Source organism: Phoca vitulina, unplaced genomic scaffold (assembly GCF_004348235.1).
Source record: "Phoca vitulina isolate PV1807 unplaced genomic scaffold, GSC_HSeal_1.0 scaffold13, whole genome shotgun sequence".
In the NCBI taxonomy this organism is placed as follows: domain Eukaryota; kingdom Metazoa; phylum Chordata; class Mammalia; order Carnivora; family Phocidae; genus Phoca; species Phoca vitulina.
In genome coordinates this window covers 47,042,765-47,069,406 of record NW_022589716.1, presented here as the reverse complement: position 1 = coordinate 47,069,406, position 26,642 = coordinate 47,042,765, and the positions used below count along the sequence as shown (strand labels likewise).

At 63.4% G+C, this 26,642-nt stretch overlaps 1 protein-coding gene across 1 annotated transcript in view; it reads left to right on the top strand.

Annotated features, from left to right (window-relative positions):
- Window positions 1-26,401, top strand: part of PLXNA1 (plexin A1) — a 44,495-nt gene extending 18,094 nt beyond the window's left edge. Inside the window, exons 8-31 of the mRNA XM_032412068.1 lie at window positions 742-856; window positions 3,249-3,449; window positions 5,341-5,437; window positions 5,519-5,712; window positions 5,817-5,968; window positions 6,062-6,182; window positions 6,475-6,611; window positions 7,482-7,649; window positions 8,106-8,199; window positions 8,343-8,582; window positions 8,666-8,809; window positions 9,147-9,381; window positions 11,891-12,033; window positions 13,712-13,968; window positions 14,256-14,322; window positions 16,994-17,140; window positions 17,249-17,408; window positions 18,190-18,293; window positions 18,564-18,660; window positions 19,009-19,199; window positions 19,393-19,562; window positions 21,105-21,317; window positions 21,399-21,549; window positions 23,352-26,401. Coding sequence (XP_032267959.1) covers window positions 742-856; window positions 3,249-3,449; window positions 5,341-5,437; window positions 5,519-5,712; window positions 5,817-5,968; window positions 6,062-6,182; window positions 6,475-6,611; window positions 7,482-7,649; window positions 8,106-8,199; window positions 8,343-8,582; window positions 8,666-8,809; window positions 9,147-9,381; window positions 11,891-12,033; window positions 13,712-13,968; window positions 14,256-14,322; window positions 16,994-17,140; window positions 17,249-17,408; window positions 18,190-18,293; window positions 18,564-18,660; window positions 19,009-19,199; window positions 19,393-19,562; window positions 21,105-21,317; window positions 21,399-21,549; window positions 23,352-23,447 — 3,694 coding nt within the window. The 3' untranslated portion in view covers window positions 23,448-26,401. The remainder of the gene's footprint in view (window positions 1-741; window positions 857-3,248; window positions 3,450-5,340; window positions 5,438-5,518; window positions 5,713-5,816; window positions 5,969-6,061; window positions 6,183-6,474; window positions 6,612-7,481; window positions 7,650-8,105; window positions 8,200-8,342; window positions 8,583-8,665; window positions 8,810-9,146; window positions 9,382-11,890; window positions 12,034-13,711; window positions 13,969-14,255; window positions 14,323-16,993; window positions 17,141-17,248; window positions 17,409-18,189; window positions 18,294-18,563; window positions 18,661-19,008; window positions 19,200-19,392; window positions 19,563-21,104; window positions 21,318-21,398; window positions 21,550-23,351) is intronic.
- The last annotated feature ends 241 nt before the right edge of the window (window positions 26,402-26,642 follow it).

Genomic DNA, 26,642 nt, shown 5'->3' with positions numbered 1-26,642 from the left:
GTATTAGCCGGCTTCACCGCTCTGCCCAGGGCGGGCTGGGGTTTTTGGAGCAGGGGGCAGCTCTTCAGAGCCGGAGGGGACGGAAGGTCTCTGGAGAAGCAGGGTGGCCGGCAGGCTGGGAGGTCCTTGCGAAGTCAGAGGTGGTTTTCTGCAGGGGAAGTGGGGGCCGCGGGCACTGGAGAGAGGCGACAGGGTGCCAGCCACAGGAGGTTGCACAGGCCAGAGCGCAGCAAAGGCCCTGTTCAGGCCCTGGGGACATGGGGGAGTGAACGGCCAAGCCACTGAGCTTGAATTCTGGTCGGGAGGCGGCTGTGTGCAGCCGCTCTGCGGGGCCCTGCAGCGATGGCTTGCCTCCTAAGTGGAAGCCGAAGTTCACTGAGATCAGAACTTGAAATGCAGTTCCACGTCCGCGCCGACACACCGCCCAGCACTAATTGTCACGTGTGGCTTGGCGTGGCCAGTGGACACCATAGGTTTTAGACGTTTGTTATTGGGAGGGTTCGATCAGCGGACACTGGTGTGGGCCGTCAGGTGTTCGGGGTCTGGAAGAAAGGCAGTGAGGAGGGAGGGAAGCACCGGGCAGGCCCCTCTGAGCAGGCAGAGCAGCAGCCAGCGCAAAGGCCTTGCCGTGGCACTGTCCTCCGCGGCGGAAGAACTAGCAGGGAGCTAGCGCGGCCCCGGGTGGCCACGGGGTGCAGGCACAGGCGGCCCCCGTTTGACCACTCTGCCCTCTCCCTGCAGCTGCCTGTCCTGTGTCAACGGCTCCTTCCCCTGCCACTGGTGCAAGTACCGGCACGTGTGCACCCACGACGCCGCCGACTGCGCCTTTCTAGAGGGCCGCGTCAACATGTCTGAGGTACGGCCGTCCCGGAGCGCTCGGGCTGCCGAGCTGCAGCAGCACCGAGAGCTCCCACGGGTGGCTGGGATGCTGACCTAATGGCCTGTGCTGTGAGGGACGTCCTCCGAGGCCGTGTGGAGCTGAGGCCAGCCAGTGGTGTTTGCTGGTGGTCACGGGATCTGCTCTGTAGCCCTCAGGGAAGGCCTCAGACCGGGGCCTCTCGTTGGGGGCTGTAGACCAGAGGGACGCGTGAGGGATGATGCGGTGGGGGGGTGGGGGGCTGTCCACCCCGTATGCTGGGAGCCTGGAGCCTGGGGTGTCTGGCTGGGCCGGCGTGGGAGTCCCGGTGCCCAGCATCGTGCAGATGAGGGAACCCTCCGACTGATTGGCAGGGCGGCTGGTGGGTTCTTGGAATCATTTGAGGGTACTCCGTAGTAATTGATAGTAATTAGGTAGTAATTATTTTAGAGCTTGGGCAAGGCGCTGACTTTATTTATGAACAGCCAGGCTACCGTTCCTAGAACCCGAGGCTCTTAGAACCAGGACAGGCCGACCGGGGCACCTGCCAGGCAGGGAGTGGGGATGCAGGGTTCCCCATGTACAGCCTGAGGGTCCAGAGCCTGGCCTGGAAGCCAGGGCCCTTGCTTTTGCAGTGGACAGCAGGCCTGTTGGTTGGACAGGGCAGGAGGGTGTGGGTCCTGCTGGCTATGGGGTGTGGGGGAAGCCGAGGACATGCAGCCTGCCTCGGGCTGTTCCTCACAGAGCCTCCCCTGGCCAGCCTCCACCGTTCCCTCTGGACCTTTGTCCACTCCCTGATGTAACATCGCACATCAGGGGACAAGAGAGCAGTCGGGGGCAGACCAGGGGTAGGCAGGGACCTTGGGTGTTTGGGTGGGGGGTGGTGTCTGTGTGAGCAGGTGGTGTGAGAGCCAGGGTGTGGGGACGGACAGTGGGCTTCCCCGGGAGTGTGGCTCACAGGAGGACCTGCCAAAGGTGTCGTGAGGGTGGGCAGGGGCCCTGGGGCAGCAGGAAGCTGCTTAGCGACCCCAGGATCTGGGGACCTCAGGGAGGGCTGTTGTGGGCCTCAGTGGGGCAGCATGGGAAGACCCTCCTCGGAGTTTGCACGTTCAGGGCTGGGCTGCAGGTGGTCCTGGGGTCCAGAGAGGTCACTTGGGGAAGGGACCCATCCCACGGATCTGCTTTCTTCAGCTGTAGTCCCAGGTTTTAATGGGGACTTTACTAAGGAGTGTGACACAGGCCCAAACTTGACCAGTCCCATTGCTCAGAAGGCCTTGACTCCTCACCCTCAGGTTCCCTTCTTTCCATCTCTGGTTTTGGTTTGGATCTTGTGGGGTGGCCCCTGAGCAGCTTGGTGCCAAGGCATAGCCTCAGCCAGACTCCAGCCTGATGCGGGTGCAGAGGCCCCACCCTGAGAGAGACCGGGGCCTCCTGGGCAGCAGAGATGGTATCTGTAGAGGGAGGTATGAGGCTGGGGGGTGAGAGGAGCCAAGTCCTGGTGGCCAGAAAGAGCCAGGGCTGCTGGGGGTCCAGGAGGGGCAGCCAGGGGCTGGGGAGGCAGCAGGAGGATCCCCGGGCTTGGGGGCTAGCCGGGGCACCTCTTCAAAGGCCAGGGAAGCGCTGGTGTAGGTGTGAGCCCCTGAACGTGTGGAAGGTGGCCCTACGTACATGTCTCCTCATCACCCGCCTCTCCCCGGTGGGAGCATCCCTGCAGACCCAGCAGCTAGCGGTCAGCCTGCCCGGCTGTGCCCTGCCACAGCCTGGGCTCCCTCCTCAGGCCCCCACAACCTCGGTAGAGCCAGCCTGGGCCCAGGCCCGCCTGGGGAGCTGCCGCAGGGTTTAGGGATTACGGCCTGTTTTCAGCATCTCTATTTAAAGCCCAGCTTAGCGTAGTTCCCGCGGGGCCTTCTCCTCCCGCCACTGCTGCGGGGCCGTGCTGCAAGGGAGCTGGGCCGTTGCATCAGTCATTGTTGCCGAGAGGCTGGCCCTGGGGGCCCGGGCTGTTTTCCTGCCCAGCTCTGGCTATTTTTACATGCTCCCTGGGCCCCCAGCTGAGAGCTCCCAGCCCCAGCACCCCTCGTGGCTGCTTCTGCCTCAAGGGCCTTTTCAGCTGTGGGCCAGATGGGGTCCCCTCAGTGGCCGAACGGCGGGGTCCTAGAGTGCCGGGAGGGCACTTGGGTGCACAGGGGAGAGGCCACAGCCCTGCAGGTGCAGAATCCAGGCCTCCCACCTCCAGCCCAGCTGGCTCTTTCTGAGGTCGTCAGTCGGCCAGTGTGTGAAACGAGCACAATGATGCTCGAAGGCTCTGTGCACAGACAGGGGTCGGGGCCACGGGGAGGGTGCACTGTGCTCGTGGCGCCCAGCCCTTCAGCCGAAGCCTTGTCGCCCCCAGGACTGTCCGCAGATCCTGCCCTCCACCCAGATCTACGTGCCGGTGGGCGTGGTGAAGCCCATCACCCTGGCCGCCCGCAACTTGCCGCAGCCACAGTCGGGCCAGCGCGGGTACGAGTGCCTCTTCCACATCCCAGGGAGCCCGGCGCGTGTCACTGCCCTGCGCTTCAACAGCTCCAGCCTGCAGTGCCAGAACTCCTCGGTGAGGTGGCGGGGGGTGGTGCTGGGCATCCCATGTCTGGTCACCCTCGTGGCTCTTAGCACAGAGACAGCACACGGGCAGGTGTGCCCGGGACGGCTCAGAAGGCACCCTCGGCTGGGCCGGGGTGTGTGGGTGAGACGGCCGCAGGGGTGACACGCCGAGAGCCACCCAGACGTCTGGCAGGAGCACATTGTAGACGGGGGAAAGGGTGACTTACTTAGACAGATGGGGTGGGATATGGCGAGGAGGCCAGGCTGGTGTGCGGGACGCCCAGGGGCCAGCCTTGCCCGTCCTTCCGGGAAGGCCAAAGTCAGGGCCACAGGGCCCAGGCACTCAGCTCCTTTTCTGCATCTGGCGGCCAGACCCAGAAACTGTTCACTGGGTGAACAGTGGCGTGGTGCACCGTAGCCGGGGGTGTTGCCCAAGGGCCGGGGAGCAGTCATGTTTGGAGTGTGGAATCTGATAGGGTAACAGTTCCAAAGCCTTTAGTCAAGTCCAGTGAGTTCAGTGATGGCGATCTTACAGACCCACATCCTTTGCTGGCGGGTGCGGGGAGTGGTGTCGAGCTGTTGGTCCTAAGACTGGCCTCGAGCTCTCCCCGGCGGGCTCTGTGGCAGCTGACAGGCCTTGGTTTCCCCACTGTTCCAGAAGAGAGTCCTCAGGAGAGAATCCCAGGGAAGAGGCCTCTCGTCAGAGGTGTGGCCTCCTGCCAGTGGTGGCGGCTCCTTGGCCAGCACCTTGTGTGTCCAGTGGGGTGGGTTGGGGGTCCCAGCAGCCTCCTGGGGGCAGGTCAGCCACTTGGCCAGGCCCCCGTGGCCTGCACCTGGCTGGAGAGGCCCCTACATCTTCCCGCCTGTCCTGCCCTTCCCATCCTGTCTCCTCATCTGTCACGCCCTCCAGCTGCCTCTCTCTGGCTCCCACGGCCCAGCCACTTCCACTCTCCTTGCTCTCTGGCTCTCTGTCCGTGCCTCTATTCCCTGTTTCTCTGCCATCCCCAAGCCTCTGTCCCCTCCATGCTGCACTTCCCCCGCCCACCAGCCCACATTTGTCTTTCCTGTGACTATGTTGAAAGGGAAAAGGGAGTACCAGGGAATTTGATAGGATCCAATTAAATTCCTGCAGATAAAATAGTGATGAATTGCTCTGGGATGGAGTGGAGGTCCTCAGCTGCCGAAAGTGGGACACAGCTGGGAGTGCTGGGCCCGGGCTCCCCGGGGGAGGGGTATGGTCCCCGAGCCCAGCCCAGCCTGGGGGGTTGGAGGGCAGAGCTTTCCCTGATGCTGCTTCCTGCAGCCTGAGCCCAGGGCTCAGGGGCACACGTCTTACACCTCAGGGCAGTCCTGGTGTTGGGATTACTGAATCCATTCAGCAGACAAAGAAACAGGTTCCTAGAGAATCCCTGAGAAATAGCCAAGGGGGCCGGTTGGGAAGTTTTGGTTCCCTGGTGGGGCAGACTGCAGAGGGAGGTGGGGGGTCACCTTGGAGGGTGTGCCTCATGGGACTGCTGGGGACAGGCTTGGCTGGAGAGCAGGGATTCCGGCCACCAGAAAGGAAGCCCTGTGTGTGTGGTATGTGTGGTGTGTGGTGTGTGTGTGTGTGGTGTGTATGTGTGTTTGGGGGGTGATAGACCAAGGCAGAACTGGGTGTGACAGCTTAGCCATCTTGGCTGGCTGGCAGGTGGGTGGCTCTGTGGGATTTCCGGCTCCAGATTGGAAATGCCATTTTGGACAGGCAGAGCCCCTGGACTCTGTCCTGCCGAGCCCGCTCCCAGGGGCCAGTCCCAGAGGTGCCAGGAGGGGCAGGCAGGCCCTGACCCACTGCCCTGGGCAGTGGCCTGCGACCCCCGAGTCTAGGCTGTGCATGTGACCACCCGCCCGCCCACTGCCCACAGTATTCCTACGAGGGCAATGATGTCAGCGACCTGCCCGTGAACCTGTCGGTGGTATGGAACGGCAACTTCGTCATCGACAACCCTCAGAACATCCAGGGTGAGCTGGGCAGGGTGCCTGGGGTTTGCGGGGGCAGGGGGCGCCGAGGGCGGGCTGAGCTGACCGCGCCCCTCCCCATAGCCCACCTGTACAAGTGCCCAGCCCTGCGGGAGAGCTGTGGCCTCTGCCTCAAGGCCGACCCACGCTTCGAGTGCGGCTGGTGCGTGGCCGAGCGCCGCTGCTCCCTGCGCCCCCACTGCCCCGCCGACTCGCCCGCCGCCTGGATGCATGCCCGCCATGGCACCAGCCGCTGCACCGACCCCAAGATCCTTAAGGTAGGCAGCCCCCCTGGCCCCCCTGCCCCTGGCCGCCTCCCACTCCCTGCCCGGCTCAGCCCGCGGTGGACTGCACGGGTGTCCCAGCCCCGGCCTCTCCGCAGCTGTTCCCTGAGACGGGCCCACGGCAGGGGGGCACGCGGCTCACCATCACAGGCGAGAACCTGGGCCTGCGCTTCGAGGACGTGCGGCTGGGCGTGCGTGTGGGCAAGGTGCTGTGCAGCCCCGTGGAGAGCGAGTACATCAGTGCCGAGCAGTGAGTGCAGCCCGGGCCGTGCGGGCGGGCAGGGGCGCCCCGACCCCCCGGGCTGGACCCCGCAGCCCGCTGAGGCCCCTTGGCACCCCGCAGGATCGTCTGTGAGATTGGGGACGCCAGCACAGTGCGGGCTCACGATGCTCTGGTGGAGGTGTGCGTGCGAGACTGTTCCCCCCACTACCGGGCCTTGTCACCCAAGCGCTTCACTTTCGTGGTAAGCCCCCCTCCCCCCCGGTGGCTAAGGGGGAGCTGTGCAGGGACTGGATTGAGCTGCTGGTCCTCCGTGGGTCCCCTCATCCTGCAACACCTCTGTTCTGGTCTCCCCTCCCCTCCTTGTCTCCAGGCCCAACTCCAGGTCCCTCCTGCACACTTTGGGCCCTGCCTGTGGGCTGCGTATGAGAGCCCGTGTGCACACAGGGCCTGGGGCCCGGCTGGAGGTGCAAGTAGGCCTCTGGCCTGAAGGGCAGGTCTTCCCTGCCGCTCAAGCAAACCCTTTCCTCCCATAGACGCCAACCTTCTACCGGGTGAGCCCTGCGCGAGGACCTCTTTCGGGCGGCACCTGGATTGGCATCGAGGGCAGCCACCTGAATGCGGGCAGCGACGTGGCTGTGTCTGTTGGTGGCCGGCCCTGCTCCTTCTCCTGGTATGGGGTGCAGATGGGGAGTGGGGGGCCAGGGCAGGGCCTGCCTTCCCTGGGTGGTGGTTGGTTCACATGACTGCATGCCCCCTCCTGTTGCCCAGGAAACAAGGGGGGGTTTGTGGAGAGCCCGGCTGGGGTGATCACTATGGAAACCAGAGGCGGAGAGTGTTACCATGGAGACAGGCTATCTCCTAGAGTGGGCAGGGCAGGGCAGGCAGGGTTGGTGGGTGGGCGGGGCCTAGACCTGAGGGGCGGGCACAACTGCCCTGTTTCGGTGTGAGGGAGATCCCTTGGGAACACAAGTATTTTAAAAAAAAAATCTTAAGAGAGAAAAAAGAAATCTTGACAAAAGCCCTGAGGCTTGAAGTGGATAATTTTAGATTAGGGATGATAATGGAACGGCCCTTTAAATATTTTCCTGCGGTAATTATCCGCTATCAGACTAATTATTGGTGTTTGCAGCCTTGCTGCAGGAGCGGGCCTGGCGGCTGGGGAGCCCCGCTGTGCTGAAGGAGCTGAGGGGACAGGGACCCAGGTGCAGGCAGTGGCTGGCTGCTGCTCGCTGGGGGCGACCAAGTGCCCTCTCCACCCTGGCCACTTCATTCTGCCTCGTCATGGCCCAGGCTTGGGTTGGCTCCATTTTCAGATCAGGAGACAGAAGCGGGGAGGGGGAAGGAGAGCGTGCGCCTCACTCGCCTTAGTGAGAGTTGGTGCTAGCGTGGCCCGCTGGGAGACACACAGGTGGGCAGGTGAGGCCTGGGGAGGTCCAGTAACTCGCCCACACACCTGTCTGTGATGGAGCCTAGACGCGTAGCCCACCTTGTAAGCGAGCCCTACCACCTGTGTCCTCACTGTCCCCCCTGGCCTCTCTAGGAGGAATTCCAGAGAGATCCGGTGTCTGACGCCCCCTGGGCAGAGCCCTGGCAGCGCCCCCATCGTCATCAACATCAACCGTGCTCAGCTCACCAACCCGGAGGTGAAGTACAACTATACGGAGGACCCCACCATCCTGAAGATTGACCCCGAGTGGAGCATCAACAGGTGGGTGCCCCCTCCAGCCTGCCCTGAGCCCCAGCGACCCCATCTGCCCTGCCGAGGGTGGCGCTCCTGCACCCGCCTCTCTTTCTGCTTCTCAACACTGGGCAGGGGTTGGGAGTAGAATCTGAACGGGTGTATGAAGAAGATCCAGAGCGCTACCGTGCCCTGGATGCAACAACCCGGTTTTCGTGTCAATCACGGAAACAGATTGCTCTCTAAACTCTGGGATGCTGAGCTCCTCAGGAAGATCAAAGGAACACATTAAGGTGCCCAGAGCCACGGCTCTCAGGACGATGGACCGTGTCCACCTTGAGACGTGGTTGGTGCCATTGGAGGTCCGGTGCATGGGGATTTTAACCTGTCAGCTGTCTTTGGGGGGGCCGACTGGCATGTCTGGCCCAACCTGTGTGCTGGGCTCGGGCAGAGCTTCCCCCCATGACCTCCTACCCCATCTTCTAGCGGAGGGACCCTCCTAACGGTCACGGGCACCAACCTGGCCACCGTCCGCGAACCCCGCATCAGGGCCAAGTATGGAGGTGTCGAGAGGGAGAACGTGAGTCCTTGTGGGACCCCCAGCAGCTTGTGCCACTGCAGGGGGGACGTGGCCCCCGGGGAAGGAAGATGGGGGCCCCCAGGTGTTGGGGCCTGACTCCGTGTGGGGAGAAGCCGGCCCAGCATCCACGCCTCCATCCCCAGAGCTGCCTGGTGTACAACGACACCACAATGGTGTGCCGGGCCCCGTCGGTGGACAACCCTACACGCAGCCCGCCAGAGCTGGGGGAGCGGCCAGATGAGCTGGGCTTTGTCATGGATGACGTGCGTGCCCTGCTGGTGCTCAACGCCTCCTCTTTCCTCTATTACCCGGACCCTGTGCTGGAGCCGCTCAGCCCCACGGGCCTCTTGGAGCTGAAGCCTAGCTCCCCGCTCATCCTCAAGGTGGGCCACTGTGATCTGGGTGGGGGCACAGGATGGGGGGCTTGTGGGGCAGTCGGACTCTCTGGCTCACCCCACCCCCACAGGGCCGGAACCTCCTGCCACCTGCGCCTGGCAACTCGCGGCTCAACTACACGGTGCTCATCGGCTCCACACCCTGCGCCCTCACTGTGTCGGAGACCCAGCTGCTCTGCGAGTCACCCAACCTCACAGGGCAGCACAAGGTCACGGTGCGTCCATGGCCCACCCATCCATGTTCTGGCCCCAGCTCTGGTCTCCTTGGCCCCACCTGCCTTTGACCCACTGACCCTACCCCACCCAGGGCAATCCCAACTCTGTGGCTGAGCCCTAGACTTGCCTCTGGCCCAGAGGGAGCCGAGCTCAGCCCTCGCCCGGCCCTGGTGCCCCCTGGTGGGCCTGACACCTGCTGAGTCCCCACATCCCCACCCTCTGCCCACTCCAGGCCAGGGGCAGTGCTGTGGGATTCTCAAGGGGCATGGTACCAGGGGCCTCCAGAGCTCCCAGTGGGCAAGGGGCCTCCTGATTGGCCTGCACCCCCACCCACAGGTCCGGGCTGGCGGCTTCGAATTCTCGCCAGGGATGCTGCAGGTGTACTCAGACAGCTTACTGACCCTGCCCGCCATCGTCGGCATTGGCGGGGGCGGAGGCCTCCTGCTACTGGTCATCGTAGCCGTGCTCATTGCCTACAAGCGCAAGTCTCGGGACGCCGACCGCACGCTCAAGCGACTGCAGCTGCAGATGGACAACCTGGAGTCCCGCGTGGCCCTGGAGTGCAAGGAAGGTGCGTCGTCAGAGCTGCAGGCACGCTGTGTGGGGGAGTGGGGAGCACAGGGAGCGGGGCTTGCTTGGTCGTCGCCACGTGTGAGCCAGGCCTTGTCCTCCCCACGATTCTGCTCGGTGTTCCACCTTCCCGACGCCTTTGCTGTGCCATGCTCAGGCTCGGGCAGACGGGCGAGGCCCTGACCAAGGCCTGCAGCTGGACCCTGGGCGAGCACAGCCTCTGTGGGTGTTACTTGAGACACAGACTCTGGAGCCAGAGAGCTTGTGTCTGTGACCCTGCTTGGCTGCAGGACCTTGGACAGGCACACGACCTTCTGGTGTCTCAGATTCCTCATCTGTAGGATGGGCGCGGTGATTCCGTCCCCAGGGCCAGGCATGGCACCAAGGAGCGGGGGCCCTTTCTTTAGGCCCTGAGTATGTACAGACCTTGGCTGCTACTGGTGTTTGTCTTCGAGGGGCTGTCTCGGGAATGAGGCCACAGCCCAGCCTCCTAGGACGGGCTTGTGTCCCTTAGGATTTTGCTGTGTGAGTGGAGGAAATCAGCTCAGGTCATTAGGGAGACGTGTGGGCTTTTGTGCAGGGAAAGTCTGGGGCACAGCTGGCTTCCAGCATGGCCGGGCCAGACCCTCAGCTGCGTCTTCAGCGATCCCTCCCTGTGGTGCCAGGACCAGCACAGGGGGCAAGCTCAGCTTTCCCACTGGGCCCAGCCCTGCCCAACTACTGATGCCACGCCTGGTCATGCACCCCCTTCCCTGAAACCTGCTCCCCTGGAAGCCCCCGAGTGAGAGTGGGCAGACTCCAAGGGCAGGAGGGGGGTACCCCAGAGAATGGGATGGGTTCTGACAGGCAGGGGCCACAGGTGTCAGAAAAATGTGAGCAGTGGGCTTGGGTGTCTGCAGGAAGGGTGAGGGGGGTGGGCCCCAAGTTGGAACAGAGGCCACCCCGTCTCTGTCCCTCGTGTCCCAGAGAGGCCAGTGTGCGCAAGGTCCAGGCTCATCCCCGGCAGAGCAGATACTGCCCGACCTGCCCAGGCGCCAAGGGTACTGCTGCAGGGTGGGCAGCGGAGAGGTGGGCGCACAGGTCAGGGCCCGCGTGGAGCCCTGGTGGCCTAGGATGGAGGCCCTGGGCTGCACGCTGGCCACTTGAGGGGGTGGGTTCAGCTGCCGTGTGTGCTGCAGGCTCTAGGCGGCAGACAGCAGCCTTGGCCTGTGATGGCCATCCTCTGACCTGGTTAACTTCTCTGGCTGGTGTGAGGTGGTACTGCAGGGCTGGGTGACCCGGGCACGGGGCCAGCCTGGGATGGCCCCCGTCTCCTCGTGGCCCCCGGCTTACGGCCTCATTGGGGAAATGGGGGCGGTCGCAAGGGGTGGACGGAGCCACACTAGTGGTAGTTGACAGGTGAAGGACCTGTCTTAGGTGCCAAGAGCAACCTCAGACGTTTTGCGAATGCTGGCCACAGCTCTGGGAGGCAGGTGGTGGGAGTGTTCCTGTTTGGGGCATGAGGAAAGGGAGCTGAGGGGGAGGCGGGGTGTGAGGCCCTGGGGGTGACTGCTGCATGGGGGCCTCGTGCCTGCAGCAGGCCGGGCGTTGGGCTGTTGGTGACTCCACCGGGACTACAGTGTCCCGTTTAGTCAGGACCCTTGCCGGTCTGAGAACTGAAAGGTCCTGGACCGACCCACCCACCCCATGGGACACAGGCAGGTGTGTGAGGCTTGGGTGGGAGTCAGGTGGCCTAGATGGGGAGCTCCGTGGGCAGGGAGAACCTCGGGATGAGGACAGCCGTGTGCCGCGGCCAGCACACAGGGTGCCTTTATCTGCCAGCGCAGTGTGGGGGGCAGAGGCCGGCGGGTGCTGCGGGGCCGGCCAGGCGGCGATAACCAGACGCCTGGCAGCGGTGCCCAGGAGGCAAAGGCTCCTGCTCTTAATTAAACCTGCCAGCCATCCCCCAGAGCCCGCCTCGCGTTCCTCTGGCTCCTGATCACATAGTGCCTCCCTCGGGCCGCTGCAGGGCGGACACCTCCCAGCTCTGGAATGTTCCGTTGAGGCCTGCCCCTTCCCTGCCTGGCTTTGTTTCCGAAAGAAGCAGAGCTGCCCTGAGCAGGGTGGGCAGTGGAGAGGGCCCGCTGGTCTGAGCTCTGCGTGTGGTGGTTGTCACAGTGGAGGGTTCAGGGGAGCCGGGGCGGGCAGTGTGCGCCCCAGGGTGGTGGAGGGAGCCGGCACCCGTAGTTTCCTTGCCCCCCGGTGCCAGCGTTAGATGCAGGAAGCCCCTCTCAGCCCGGCCTCGGGCGCAGAACCCTCTTTGCTGTTGTCTGGTGCATCCTGGGACACATCAGAGGGACAGAGTTTTTGTCCATGTGTTAGCACTGGGAGAACTGAGCAGTTTCCTTAAGGTTACCCAGCCAGCGAGCTGCAGAGCCAGAGTTGGAGCCTGGCCCTGAGGGTGGGAGGGCTGGGGGTGCTGGGACTGGGGGCTGGGGGGGCACCTGTCTTGACACCTCGTCTGGCTGCAGCCTTTGCAGAGCTGCAGACGGACATCCATGAGCTGACCAATGACCTGGATGGTGCCGGCATCCCATTCCTCGACTACCGGACGTACGCCATGCGGGTGCTCTTCCCCGGGATCGAGGACCATCCAGTGCTCAAGGAGATGGAGGTGGGCTGTCGGCTGGGGCTCACTGGGACCTCTGCCCACTGCTGGGGCTCCTGGTTACTGTCGGGCAGCCTGAGGCCCCTGGGGGATGGCCCAGACATGTTGGGAGGGGCCCTGGGAGGCAGGGCCCTCGGCTCCCTGTAGTGCTTCTGCAGTGGCAGGGAGATGGGCCTGGTGGGGGCCTGGGGTCGGGGCTGGGCTTCATCCCAGCCAGCCACCTGGGCTGGAGCCTGGGCTCATTGGGGCCTGCCTCTATTTTACTGAGGCCCCGCGTGCGTCGTTTACCGCCTGTGCACGTTCGCCTGGCCTGTCTCCTGGCTGGCTCTGGATGCTGAGCCTCACTGGGCAGTGGGCTACTGCCGTGCAGACTGGGAGGTGTGGGGCTCAGCTGGAGTTTGCATGGCTGTTTGGGGTGAGTGTGTGGCTGATGCAGCATGGTGGCCCTCATGGAGCTGGGCTTTGGTTTTGTGGAGGTGTTGGCCATCCTCAGGCTATTGGCATGAGCTTGCTGAGAGGAAGAGGGCCGGCCTTGAAGTCCTCTAGGAGCCCCCAGCGGCAGGCCAGGAGCCCAGTGCCTAGCTAGAAACAGACAGGGGCTCAGCAAGTCAGTTCGTTCATGCCGTCCAGCTGAGGGCATCCCATCTTTGCACACTTTGGATGTGGGGGGGGGGGCCCCTCCCTGTTGCAGCTCTCTCAGTGGGACAGTCCCTCTTGAACTCTGCTGGAATGGGCCTTCCTGTCACTCTGGCTCAGGCCCACGGCTGCCTTGGGCTGCTCATCAGCTCCTCATCCTGGGGATGGCTGCCACGTCAAGGGCTCCACATGCTTTATCACATCTCTTTCCTGATGTGGCCGTCTGCTATGCCCATCTGACTGCTCTCTTAATTGTGACTGTGTTCTACTTGGGTCTTGTCACCTGTCTGCCTGGGCTGGGAGCAGTGGAACTGGCAGCCTCTGGCATGGCCTGGTGGGGAATCTCTTGTTTTGACAAGCCTTGGTGTGCATAAGAGAGAGAGTAGGGGCCCTGGAGCCAGCCATGCCTGCATTCCACTCCTTCTCCCCACTTCCATGTCATGTGGTAGTGAGCAGAGGGAGCAGGAGGCCACATTTACTCAGAGCACTCCTCCTTCTGATTTTTGTTTGCCCCCTCACCGTGCACGTGAGGGAACATGCTGGGCAGGAGGAGATGGCCCAGGGCCACGAGGAGGGAGGTGGCCATGCTGGGACTACCTGCCCATACCCACTGTGAGGGGGGATACTTTATTGTTCTCTGTGGAGTGGGGAAGGTGATTTCTGTTGTGAGTACAGAGTGAGACCATGGACGTTCTGTGCTGGTGCCCAGCAGATGGGGCATTGAGTTTGGCTTCCTTCTAGCTACCAGAGTAAGGCTTCAGGAGGTGGTGGTCCCAGGGTCTGGCTGCAAAGAGGGTGGCTCTCGTTCTGCACCTCCCAGTGACACTGGTCTGCCCCATCCCTGCCTGTGGTGGGCTTCTCAAGTAGCTGCCTGGACACATCCATTCTACCAAGGACAGTTGAGGCCCAGGGACCTGTTAGGGCAACATGTCCCCTGCCTTCAAGGCCTCCTCTCTGGCCCTGCCCTCAGCCTTCCCCTCCTGCCTCTCATGTGGGGGCTGGGTGCCCCTCTGGGTCTGAGTGCGCCTGTGGGCTGCCCCTCCCCCAGGTGCAGGCCAACGTGGAGAAGTCACTGACGCTGTTTGGGCAGCTGCTCACCAAGAAGCACTTCCTGCTGACCTTCATCCGCACGCTGGAGGCCCAGCGCAGCTTCTCCATGCGAGACCGTGGGAATGTGGCCTCGCTCATCATGACGGCGCTGCAGGGCGAGATGGAGTATGCCACGGGGGTGCTCAAGCAGCTGCTGTCTGACCTCATCGAGAAGAACCTAGAGAGCAAGAACCACCCCAAGCTGCTGCTGCGGCGGTGAGCCTGGACTTCCGACCTGCAGACCCTAGCTGGCACATCGGGCACGAGGGCCCCCACCCCAGGGCATGCCGCACCTGGCGCCCATTGATGCCAAGCCAGAGTTGTCCCGCTCAGAGGCCTGGCTCTGGGGCCAAGGGCTGGGGTCTCCATGGCAGCCCCCAGCCGCCTGATGGCTGCGGTGCCTTGCAGGGCCTGACCTTCAGCGCCCCAGGTGGGAGTGGGGTGGGCACAGTGGGCAGGCATGGCGGTGGAGTCAAGCCACCCCCCTCGTGTCGTGCCCCCAGGACCGAGTCAGTGGCGGAGAAGATGCTGACCAACTGGTTCACCTTCCTTTTGTATAAATTCCTGAAGGTAGGTGGCTGCTGAGGAGGAGGGAACATCGGAGGTGGGGTATCAGGCAGGTGGATGGGCTCAAGGGAAATAGAAGAGAGAGGCACGGGCAGGTGGGGGGGGGGGGTTTCAGCCCAGAGGGGCTCGGCTGGGGACTGGGTCTCAGCAGGAACTCCCCTAGGACATGTGTGCCGTTAACCTCTTTCCTCTTCCTCTTCCTGGAGGCTGACCATGCCTCACCCAGCCCCGAGGCAGGGGTGGACACCCCAGCGCGGCAGTGAGCATCTGGCTAAGCTGGAGTTTGGACCCAGGCCCACGTCTCAGTAGCTGAGCCCATGGCCCAGAGCCAGGGATGGAGGGGACATCTGGGCAGGGACTTCTCTGTGTCCAGCACCCAGTGCTGGCCAGCCTGGGGAGGCTCTTGGGAGCTGCTGCTGGCCCCTGTTGTGGGGAGATGGTGGCTGCCTGGGCCTCCTCTATTGTCTGGACAGGCCTCCACCCTCAGAAGATGAGCCCTGGAGACCCATGGCCAGCTTCAGAATAGGGTGGACGCTAGATACGGGTCCAGGTGGATTTTTTGGGGGGTGTAAGTAGTGAGACTGGTTACTTGCCCTTTAGAAATGAGATGATTCAGAGCCAAACGTCTGCTTCCCTTAAGATCTGAAGGCTTGGCAGATAAGCCCGCAGTCCAGCTGGGGGGGCTGGGCAGCATAACCCAGTGTGTATGGTTCGAGTGTGCTCCCACCTGGTCTCTGGCATCTGGTTGATGCCCTACAGATGGCCAAGGTCATAGGCAGTGGAGCCCAGTGGCCATGGGTGGGGGCTGGCGCAGGTGGCCTGGGGCTCAGTTTTACTGTGGTTGCTTCTTGGTCATGGACCTTAGTTGCCGGAGTCCTCACTGAGTTGGGGATAGCGGTGGACTCTTGGAGGTGCCTAGGGCAGAGTCTCGCCCTGACTGGGGAGAGAGGCGTGGATGGGATGCTGGGATGCGAGGGCAGGTGAGAAGGGGCAGGGAATCAAGGGGATGAGGGACTTGAGCAGAGGTGTGAGGGAAGGGAAGGAGTTAGCCAGCCCGAGGGAAACAGGCCCCTGAGGTGTGTGCAAGCTCCAGCAAGGGGTCCCGGGGGAGCCGGGCGGGGCTGGTCCGGTGGGGGCCGCAGCGGGAGGGAGCAGTGGCAGAGTCTCAGAATCCTGGGCACATGACAAATGCCCCGTAAACAACATTGTCATTGCACAAAACTGGTGGCCAGTGACAGACTCGAGCCTTTCTTGTAGAAATGCAATTCTGTGCAGACCGTGCAGGGGGCACGTACGTGCTCATAAAACGGTGTTCCATAAGCCAAGAGAAGCGAGGACTGGTGTCAAGCCCTGTCTCTGTTCCTCCCTGTCTGGCCCTGATTCTGCACGCCCAGAGAAAGAGGACTCATTTTGATGCCTGGTCTGAGAACCTGGGTTGGGTGTGTGCACGGTGTGAGCGCAACACAGGACACGGCAGGTGGACAGGCTGTGTGGGTATGGTGCTGTCTGAGGGCTGTGCTGTGGGCTCTCGGGTGGGGCCTGCTTTGTGAAGGGTGGTGACATGGGGGGTAGTGAGCAGAGGGAGAGGCAGAGGGAGGCCGCATTTACTCAGAGCACTCCTTCCAATTCTTATTTGCCCCCTCACCGTGCACGTGAGGGAACATGCTGGGCAGGAGGAGATGGCCCAGGGCCACGAGGGGGGGAGGTGGCCATGCTGGGACTACCTGCCCATACCCGCTGTGAGGGGGGATACCAGAGACTGGCCTGGGCTGTTTCTATCCACAGTTGGGACCTGAGGGAGAAATTTCTGGTTGTAGGGACAAGCAGGTGCAAAGGCCCTGAGGTGGGGACATGCTTGGTTGGTGGAGGAGTAGGAGATGGCCTTGGTGGCTGCAGTGTGGGGAGCCAGAGGGCAAGTGGTCAGAGGCAGGGGCAAAGCAGACTTGCTGAGTGCCGGGGGCCCACCTCACGTTGTCTTGGCCACGGGCTCCTGTGTCCCACGGTGCTGGAGAGTCGCTGCTCCGGGTCAGTGTGTCTGCACCCATGGTTGCATTGGCCTTGTGCTCTCAGGTGTTGGAAGGAGGGGCGGTCCTCTGCCTGCAGGGCTGGGTCCCAGCTGGGTGGGCCTCTGACATCCAGCCCATTACCGTCAGACACAGTGCTGTGCGGCACCGGGTCCGCCGTGCCTCGGGCCGTGGGGTGGGCCCGGGAGCCTGGGTGCCATGCTGGCTGCTCAGGTCAGACTCTGGAGAGCGGGGTGCTGGAGCACAGGCAGGGGGCTGGGGGCTGGGGGCTGGGGTGGTGGGCCCGCTGAGGCCTGACCTGGGGGAGGCTTCAGGGAGGAGTCCACCGGCCTTGGTCTTATTTGGCATAAACCCGGCTTGGCCACATGGCATTTTTCTCTGTGTGCTCCTGGTTGAGGCCACACTAGGATTTTCACTTCGAAGTTCACAGGGGCAGCTGGTCTGTTGTTTAACCTATTTATTTTCTTGCACCGTCTTCTTGGGGCTCTAGAACCAGGGTTCTGCTTGTTTGCTAAAAAGAATTTGGAAAAGTTGCTTCTCTCTCGTTGTGAGAAGCGTGCACACGGCTGCACCAGAAGCGGGTTGCGGAGGGTGGAGGCGGCAGCCCCTGGGTGTCCTGGACACAGCTGACGCCCACCTGCCTGCTGCAGGAGTGCGCGGGGGAGCCCCTCTTCATGCTCTACTGCGCCATCAAGCAGCAGATGGAGAAGGGCCCCATCGACGCCATCACGGGCGAGGCCCGCTACTCCCTGAGTGAGGACAAGCTCATCCGGCAGCAGATCGACTATAAGACACTGGTGAGCGCAAGCACAGCGGTCCCGTGCAGCCCCGCCCTCTCCGTGCACCCCTGCACAGCGCGCGCCTGGAGAGGTGGGGCTTGACGCCGCACCCCGCCCTGCCTGCAGACGCTGAACTGTGTGAACCCCGAGAACGAGAATGCACCCGAGGTGCCAGTGAAGGGGCTGAACTGTGACACGGTGACGCAGGTTAAGGAGAAGCTGCTGGATGCCGTGTACAAGGGTGTGCCCTACTCCCAGCGGCCGAAGGCTGGGGACATGGACCTGGGTGAGCCTGACCGCTCGGGGAAGTGGGCTGCGTGTGCCAGGGGCCTGAGGCCACAGGCAGTGAGCTGGACACGGTGCTGGTCTGAGGGTGCTGCAGGCCATGTGGGGGTCTGTGGGAAGGGATGTGGTCTGGGCTGGGCTCTGGAAAGCTGCTCCCGGCCAGGGCGGGGGGAAGAAGCGTGAAGTCCACTCAGAGGCTGCTGCCCTTCAGGTGGTGGGTGCCCGGGCACCGAGGAGGGGGTAGGCTTGTCGGAGCTGGGGCAGGGGGCCGCTCTGGCTCATGAGCCAGACAGGGGCGGCTGCAGAGCTAGAAGGGCCCGAGCAGGCGGGGGAGGTATAGGGCCCGGGGCTTGTGTGGTAGCTGGGCTGGAGAAGCGGGGTGGGGCACCATGCTGGCCTCAAATGCCAGCCTGAGGAGGAGGGCCTAGAGCTCTGGAAGGCAGGGCATACTGCGGGAGGGCCGGGCTGCCCCCGGTGGAGCAGCTGCAACAGGTGGAGGGCTGCCGGAGGGGGCGTGGGCAGCAGCAGGGACGCGGGGCTTACCTGCAGGGGTGCATGCGTCCTGCTCAGAGCCAGGATGGGAGCTTCGAGGAGGGGAGGAGCCTTGTCTCTCCTTTATCCTGCTGTTCCGGGCCTCTCACTAAGTGTCCACAGGATGCCCTGCCCCCTTGGGGCCTGTCCTTTCCCTCCTGCTATGAGAGGCCAGGATCAGGGGGAGGGAGCGGTGGGTGGGTGGCACCTGCCTGGGTGGCCCGCCCCTCCAGCACTCCCCTTTCCCCTAGAGTGGCGCCAGGGCCGCATGGCGCGCATCATTCTGCAGGATGAGGATGTTACCACCAAGATTGACAACGACTGGAAGAGGCTGAACACGCTGGCTCACTACCAGGTAACCCCCAGACTTCCTGACCCTCCGGCCACAGCTTGGGCCTCTCCTCTTGGGGCCCCAGGGCAGTGCCAGTGTCCAGGCCCCTTGGGCTCTGAGCAGCGGATCTCAAGGAGAAGAGGATACAGGGGCCCCACACAGCTCTGCAGGGGCACTGCTGGGGAAACTGAGGCTCAGAGTGGTGAGATGACTGGCCTCCAGGCTCAGACCAGGAGGGGGTGTCCTTTGGGCCCCTGATGATGGGTCACACATCTCCTGGCCCTCTGCCCGCAGGTGACGGACGGGTCCTCGGTGGCCCTGGTGCCCAAGCAGACGTCCGCCTACAACATCTCCAACTCATCCACCTTCACCAAGTCTCTCAGCAGATACGGTGAGGGGCTAGATGGGGACGGCAGGGCCCACAGGCCTGGATGGGACGCCTCCCCGGTGCTCCCTGCTGCAGGCTGGGAGGGGGCTTCTTCGTGGCTTGTCACTTGGAAATGGCTTTTCCCTCAAATGTGGAGGCTCCCTTTCCCCAGACATTATGTAGTAGTCCTTTCTGCCATCTCCCGGATGTCTGTCTGTCCCCAACAACCCAGGGTGGCGGGGCTGTTGATTCCAGTTTTCCGATGAGGAAACAGCCTCAGACGGGAGCTGCCAAGGCCACCTGGCCAGCACCAGGGTGGGCATTGGGTGCTAGGCATGGAGGGCCCCCCACTGACGAGCAGGGTGCCCACAGAGAGCATGCTGCGCACAGCCAGCAGCCCCGACAGCCTGCGCTCACGCACCCCCATGATCACGCCCGACCTGGAGAGTGGCACCAAGCTGTGGCACCTGGTGAAGAATCATGACCACCTGGACCAGCGGGAGGGCGACCGAGGCAGCAAGATGGTCTCCGAGATCTATCTGACGCGGCTGCTGGCCACCAAAGTAGGCGCTGGTGGGCAGGTGGTATGCATGTGGGGGCGGGGGGGACGGCCAGGCCTGGGCCTCAGAAAGCAGAGCTCAGAGCAAACCCCTCATCCTCACCCTTATCCTGTGGCAACTAGCTGCCCAGGCCACCCAGGAGGCGAGGGGGGCAGCCTGGCGGCCCCCCTGGACCTCTGCCCTCGCCTGCCTGCAGGGTACACTGCAGAAGTTTGTGGATGATTTGTTCGAGACCATCTTCAGCACGGCGCACCGGGGCTCAGCCCTGCCGTTGGCCATTAAGTACATGTTTGACTTCCTGGATGAGCAGGCTGACCAGCACCAGATACACGACTCAGACGTGCGCCACACGTGGAAGAGCAACTGGTGGGTTCGGGAGGATGGGGCGTGGCGGGTGCCCCAGGGAAGGGAACAAGGGCACTAGGGGCCCAGCCGCGGAGGGCTGGGGGCTGTGGGGCCACGGGAGGCTGGCCCCCAGGGACGGGTTTGCCCGGGTGAGGAGAGAGGCCCCCCTGGGTTCACTGCCTCCGAGCTGAGGCCAGCCCCTCGGCGGGTGCGCCTCCCTGACTCACCCATCTCGGGGGCATCTGATGCCTCCCCGCCCAGGGTGTGGGCCTGTCCTCTGCTCCAACCTGTGGGACCTGCCTTAGGTGTGGGAGGTGAATACGTGTGTGTGCCCGTGCCTGTGGATTCATGAGTGTCTTTGGGTGTGCGTGGCTGTGTGCAAGTGTGTGAGTGTGGGCTTGCGTGTGAGCAGTCGGCTCAGTGGGATGGGCCCATTCTCGCCGGCTGCAGTGAGGACAGTGAGAGCCAGTGCTCCTGAAGCCCTCCCCCCTCCCCCTACGGGGCCAGCAGCCACCACCCAGTCTGGCTTTTGTCTCTCTGAGCCTGACCCTGGGCCCTCGGCACCATTCGCCCTCTTACAGAAGCTCCTGTGCCTTTGGCCTCTGGCATCTTCCTCCCTTGTTCCCTGGTGACCTTAGCCCTCCTAGGACTTTGACCTCTACAAGCTTCCCAAGCCTGGGATGCAGCCCTGGCCCTGGCTGGGACCCACCCTGGGCCTCCAGCTCCACCTGTGCTCCTTAAGAGGGTTCCATGGGGCAGTGGAGAGAGGGCAGCGCCATGCAGGTTTGCATCGTCCAGGGGAATTTTCTGTGATGGCGGAATGTTCTAGATCTGTGCTGTTCAGAGCAGTGGCTGGCAGCCATGTATGACTACTGAGCATTTGACAGAGGACTGGTACAACCCAAAATCTGGATTTTTACCTTCATTTAATTCTGTAAAGTGGCACACATGGCTAGTGGCTAGTGCATACCCTAGCTGAGGGCTGTCCTAGAGGTGGCATCTTGGATGAAGAAGTCAGCTATCTGTGGGGCTGTGTCTCCTAGACCCCTTCCTGGTCTTGCTTCCAGGGCCCATCTGGGTAGGAGAAGGGGTGAGCCAGGCCAGGTGTGCCCTGTCTTGGGGGTGAGCCTTCCCCTGGAGGGGAGCCTGCTTAGGTGTGAGCCAGCCCCCTGGTGTGCCTGCATGAGTGTGTGCCTTCCGTGGGGGTGAGCCAACCCGGGTGTGTGTGACCCTTGATGTGAGCAGGCATGCAGGCCTAGGAGGACTGTGGCCATGTGCATTGGGCACCCAAAGGTGAGGGAGCACTTCTGGGTCTGTACGTCTCACCCATGTGTGCCTCTGAGGGGAGGGCTGCCCTCCTGGAGGCACTGGGGGGTGGGATGCACTCACCAAGAGTCCTGGCTCTCTCTGGGCCTCAGTTTCCCCACCTCCGTGGAAATCCGTGACCAATGTGAAGGTCAGAGCCAGGAGGGCTGGAGGCCTTCTGGCCGGCCCCTTCCCACACCATCGGGAAGGGATGCTGAGGCCCTGTCTGACCGTGCACCTGGGCCCACCCGCCCGCAGCTTACCCCTGCGCTTCTGGGTGAACGTGATCAAGAACCCGCAGTTTGTGTTCGACATACACAAGAGCAGCATCACGGACGCTTGCTTGTCAGTGGTGGCCCAGACCTTCATGGACTCCTGCTCCACGTCTGAGCACAAGCTGGGCAAGGACTCACCCTCCAACAAGCTGCTCTATGCCAAGGACATCCCCAACTACAAGAGCTGGGTGGAGAGGTAGGCAGCGCCAGGGGGGCGGGCGGGCAGGCAGGCGAGGGGCCAGGACGCCACTCACGGCCCACCTGCCGCCGTCTGCAGGTACTATGCTGACATCGCCAAGATGCCTGCCATCAGCGACCAGGACATGAGCGCCTACCTGGCCGAGCAGTCGCGGCTGCACCTGAGCCAGTTCAACAGCATGAGCGCCTTGCACGAGATCTACTCCTACATCACCAAGTACAAGGATGAGGTGAGCATGTGTGCTGGCCCTCACCCAGAGCCCCTTGTCCCACACCTGCCCAGCTCAGACCCCTGCCAGATGCTGCCAAGCAGGCATCCTCCGTTAAAGCCCCTTCAGCTACCCCTGTCCCACCAGCCCCTCCCCACATCTCAGGGCTGGCGGGGCTCTTGCCTTTTCCACTCTGCACCCCGACTGGCCACCTTGCTCACTGGGACAGGGAGGGAATGCTGTCTTGACTCCCTGCCAGGCCTGGCAGGGTCGGGCTGGGCTGCACTAGGTCAGGGATTGTGCTTCTGGTCATTGTGGGGCGTGGGGGAGTGGACGGCAGTGTCTTTCCAAGGTGGAGACTGTGGGTCAGTGAGTGCCTGTGCCCTGAGGGCCCATTACAGTGTTTATTAGCCTGGGTGGATGTCTCCAGGGCAGAGTACCAGGCCTTTCCTCAACCTTTAGCACCTTCCCCTGCTGACTTGGAGTGAGGCTTCAGGAGGCCTCCCAGGTGTCTGTGCCGAGCTGGCGCTCCCTGAGCTGTCCGGGGAGGGAGGATGGACTTACAGGCTGGATTGGATAGGGCACAAAGGGCTGGAGCAGCAGAATGGGCCTGGCCAGTGCCAGGGCCCTGAGGCCAGAGTGGGCCCTGTTGCAGGACGGCGGAGGCGGGGAGGCTGAATCAGCCGGCCATGGGGGAGGAGTAGGAAAGGCTGAGGCAGGGTTCATCCCTCGGTGTGCAGGCCTCGGGGAACTTGGGCTGTTCCCTGAGTGAGATGGGCCTTCAAGGTTTAGAGCCGTGATTGGACTGCCAGATAGCAGGGGACAAGAGGGAGGCAGAGACCAGCAAGGCTGCGGCCGTGCTGCTGGGACGTGGGTTCAGGGGCTGGGTCTTGCCTATCGGATTGGCTGTGGGCCTGACTCCAGACCTGTGGCTGAGTGACAGGAAGTGTGAGGCAGGCTGCAGGAGGCAGGGGTCTGAGGGGTGAGGGGTCCAGCTCTTCAAGTGTGAGGGGACAGATCTGAGAGCAGGAGAGTCTCAGGCTCTAGGCCCGAGTGTGGGGTTGGCAGCCAAGAGAAGGAGGCATCCATGAATGGAGGAGGCAGCCCCAGAGGTGAGTCCAGAGCCGGGAGGGGACAGGCAGAGCCTTGGGACTGAGAGCCAGGGACAGGCCACGGTAGATGGCCGAGTGTGGAGGAGGATGAGTGACCTACAGGGTGGGGACTGAAGCCCGCCTTCTTTAGGCCCCCGAGGGAAAGCAGAGGGGAGCTAGCAGTCCTTTCTGAGGAGCTCTGCTGTAATTGGGTGCAGAGAAACGGGCGGTGGTTGGGGGGGGGCTTGGGTGCAGGGAGGTGGCGGCGGGGCTGCGCTCTGGTGGGCTGACGGCCAGTAGGACACAGGAGTGTGGGCAAGCAGAGGGCCCAGCGAGTGCTCGGTGCCTCAGGCAGAGCTGGGGTGCAGAGCAGGCTGTGAGGGGGTGGTGTCTGTGCCCCGTGAGGCCAGGCCCCGCTCTGACAGACCTGCGCTGAGAGGGCCCCAAGGGCTGGCTGTGATGAAAGCCCGGTTTGGGGGACAGGGTAGGCATGGTGACCTGGGGGACTCATTCTCTACACTGGGGTCTTGGGGGTCCAGGCTCAACCCAGGCTCCTCAGCTGAAATGGAAGGAGTGGAGCCTAGTGCAGACTCCGGAGTCCCCGCTGGTGGTGGCCGTGTGACATGCTCCCTGGGCACCCCTCCCGCTCCCCACCCCGAGCTTTCTTGTACCCGCCCCACGGGAGCAGGTGGCCCTGGCCAGGCCCACTGACGCCCCCGCCTACCCCCGTAGATCCTGACTGCCCTGGAGAAGGATGAGCAGGCGCGGCGGCAGCGGCTCCGGAGCAAGCTGGAGCAGGTGGTGGACACAATGGCCCTGAGCAGCTGAGACACTCGGCCGTCACCGCCCAGCGGGAGCTGAGCGACAGGGCCCGCAGGCGCGGCCTCCGTCTGGCAGCCGGAGCTGGGAGGCCCCGGAGGCAGCCTCGCCCCAACTGTGCCTCGTGCCAGGGCGCTTGGGGGCCAGCGTGCGGTCCAGCGTCCTCCCGGCCCTCCCCCTCCTCTTCCTGCCTGGCGGGGGTCCCGGTTCTTCTTGGTGTGGGGGACCGTGCCTGCAGTGCCGCCCGTGCCCAGAGCTGCTCACCATGGCGCGGGGGGAGCCCGGCTGTGACCAGGGGCTCCTGGGGAGGAGACGGTGCCGCTGAGGACCTGCGGGTAAGGCTGGAGCCCTCCGGGAAAGGGGTGGCCGGCCTGGTCCGTCTCCTTGAGGCTGTGATGCCAGGGTCAGAAGGGCCAGGACGAGGGGCTAGGAGGGCACCAGCCGTTCCCGGCGTCCTGGGCGGAGTGTGAGGCCCGGGCCCTGGATGGCAGCCCTGGGCGGGGGAGGCCGAATGCCCCGGGCCCAGCCGAGGGGAGCTGAAGCCGGCCCGCCTGCCGCTGCCCGCCCGCCGCGTCTGGCACCCCCACGCTCGCTGCTGCACCACCACCACCATCCTCCGATTCACCGCGTGCTCTCCGCGGCCGCGGCCGAGGCCGGAGCGCCACGTCAACCTCGCCCAGACAGGCCCCAGCTCCCTCCTGTGGAGGGGCTGCAGAACGGTTCGCCCAACACCCCCACGTGACTTCCAGAAGGACTCGGTGACTCCTTTCCTGTCCTCAGGGCTGCGCCTCTGGGAGCCACTGGGGCCTGGGGCTCCGGGTCATGAGCGCACGTTCCCGTTATTTATTCCCCCACAGTGCCGCTCCCGGCACCAGCCCCTGGGCGGGCTGTGCTCTCGGGCCGCGCGGGTCTTGGAAGCAGCCCCCGGCCACCCTCCTCCCTCGTCCCCCCTCTGTGTCCCCTGCTCTCCACATCCACCTTCAGCGGCTTCTGGTCTGGCATCTCTGCAGCGCGGTGGGACATCTGGGGGACTTGTTTTGGTTGTTTTAGGGGAGCACTCTGGTGGGCAGCTGGGGCTGTGGCAGGGCCCCTGGGAGTAGGACGCAGTGACCAGAGGGCCTGGAGGTTGGCTCTGCCCATCCGCCCTCAGTGAGCAAGAAAGAACACATTTTTAATTAAAAGAACTCTGTACATATATATATATATATGTGGCTCTAGCCTCAGTCTCCAGCCCCAGTGGGGTCCTGTATAGTTAACTGGAAGAGGAGAAATTTTACAATGTAGAATAAGGAAATTAAGGCAGTGGGAAAGCAATACCAAATGGTCGTGGAGGAAGTGGCCAGGGCTTCCCCCGGTGGCGCTCCCCCAAGGCCTCTGCCCCTCGACCTGCGGGTCATCCTGTTTTCGTTTGTTGACGTACAAAGGAGAAACCTTCTCGCTGGCCCCTCGAGAGTGTCCAGGGCGCGGGGCCGTGGATTCCTGCATGACCGTGCTAGCGTTTAGTCTGACTTGATCTTTTTAAAACTGCAAGTGTTGAATACTAGAGGTTGTTAGACCCCTTTTTTTATGTTTTTAAATTAATCAGTCACTTGTGAGAACAAACAAGCGGCCCGGCCCCTTTTCAAGTTCACTTTTTCGACGGTACTCAAGATTCCCACGGACTTTAAGGGACAGCTAACTGTGGCCGGCCCTGCGCCCACGGCCTGCCCGTCTTGGGGTCCCCCCTCCTAAGCAGCGTGAGCCACACCCTGGAGATGAGGTCAGGGGCCGCTTCCTCCCGTGAGGGAGCTCCGTGAAGTCGGAGCACTCCTGGTGCAGGAAGCTCCTGGCACGGGCCGGACGGGGGACCCATGGGCACCGGGCAGGGCTCGGGCCTCCTGCGGCTGTGGGTGCCCCGCTGGAGCTCAGGCCGCCCCCGGCCCCAGCGCAGCCCCTGTAGACTCGTCCCTGGGCAGCCCAGCTGAGGCCGGTCTGGCTAGAAATCTGGCTGTCTTTTGGTAACGGCTCGCCTTGGCCTGGATTCTCGTCCCCGGGTGCACCCCTGCCTCCCCTCTGATGTCTGGCCGCGCCTGGGGGCAAGCCTCATTCTCCCTGAAAGTCTTCCCAGGATGCCGGCTTCTATGTGAAGCCCCTGTTCTTCCAGTTCTGTGAGGTCAGGTTGGGGTTCCTCGGCCCCTGTGTCCCTCCTCTTCAGAATCTAGTTCCGGCCCCTTCCTCTGCCCTCCCTGGTCCCTGCAGAGCCGAGCCCCCTGTGCCTGCCTCTGCGAGGCGACAGGTTCCAGGGCGGGGCCCTCCCCATGCCCTTGTCACTTGGATGGTGGGCGGGCAGGGCAGTGGTGGCAGAGGGAGGCCAAGCACTTTAGCAGTACCTGTTTACATGCAAGCCTGTGGAGCTGGTCTTCGGCCTGCCTCACCCCTGCAGCAGATCCCGCGCGCCTGCCTTCCTGCTGGGTCGTGCAGTCAGGCTCTGCCCCCTCGTCACTACTTCCCACGGCCCTCCCAACCCTGTAGCACCCTACTGACGCCTCTGCGCACCCTCCTGCCAGGGGCTCCCACCCCAAGCTCCAACACTGGCACGGCGGCCTGGCAGGAGCCTGGAACTGAAGCCCTGCTCTGAGCAACGGCGGTGGGCGCCCCTCTGCCATCCCAGGGCTTGGGGAATCCAGGCCTCAGTGTGGGCTGCAAGGGCTCCCAGCCTGTCCCAGACACTGCTGCTATTGCCTGCCCTGCTACAGGCCACTCCTCCCCACCCCCCTGCCCGGCCTTCCCGCCCCTCCCCGCCCTGCCCCCATCCGCACGGTCTCAGGAGTGCCCCCAGACAGCTCACACCTTGCTCTGGGAGCCTGGTCTCTCCATATACCTCGAGCTTGCCCTGTATTCCCTGACCCAGGGCCCGAGGAGCCGGGGCTGGGGGCTGTGGAAGAGGGACCTGGGGTGCCCCAGACGGAGGGCCCCAAACCTCCCCCCCCCCCCCCCTGGTTTGCCCTTGGGGGGGCCCCCCCCCCCCCCCCGGTTCCCCAGTTCTGGATCTGATGGCTCACGTCGTTGGTGCTACACAAACTAGAATAGATATATTTAGAGAGAGAGAAAGATATTTTTAAGACGAAGCCCACAATTAGCTGTCCTTTAACGCCACAGAGCCCCCACCCAAAAGAAGAGTGATCACTCGGCCGGCCCGAGCCGCCCGCCCGGAGGTCGCTCTCC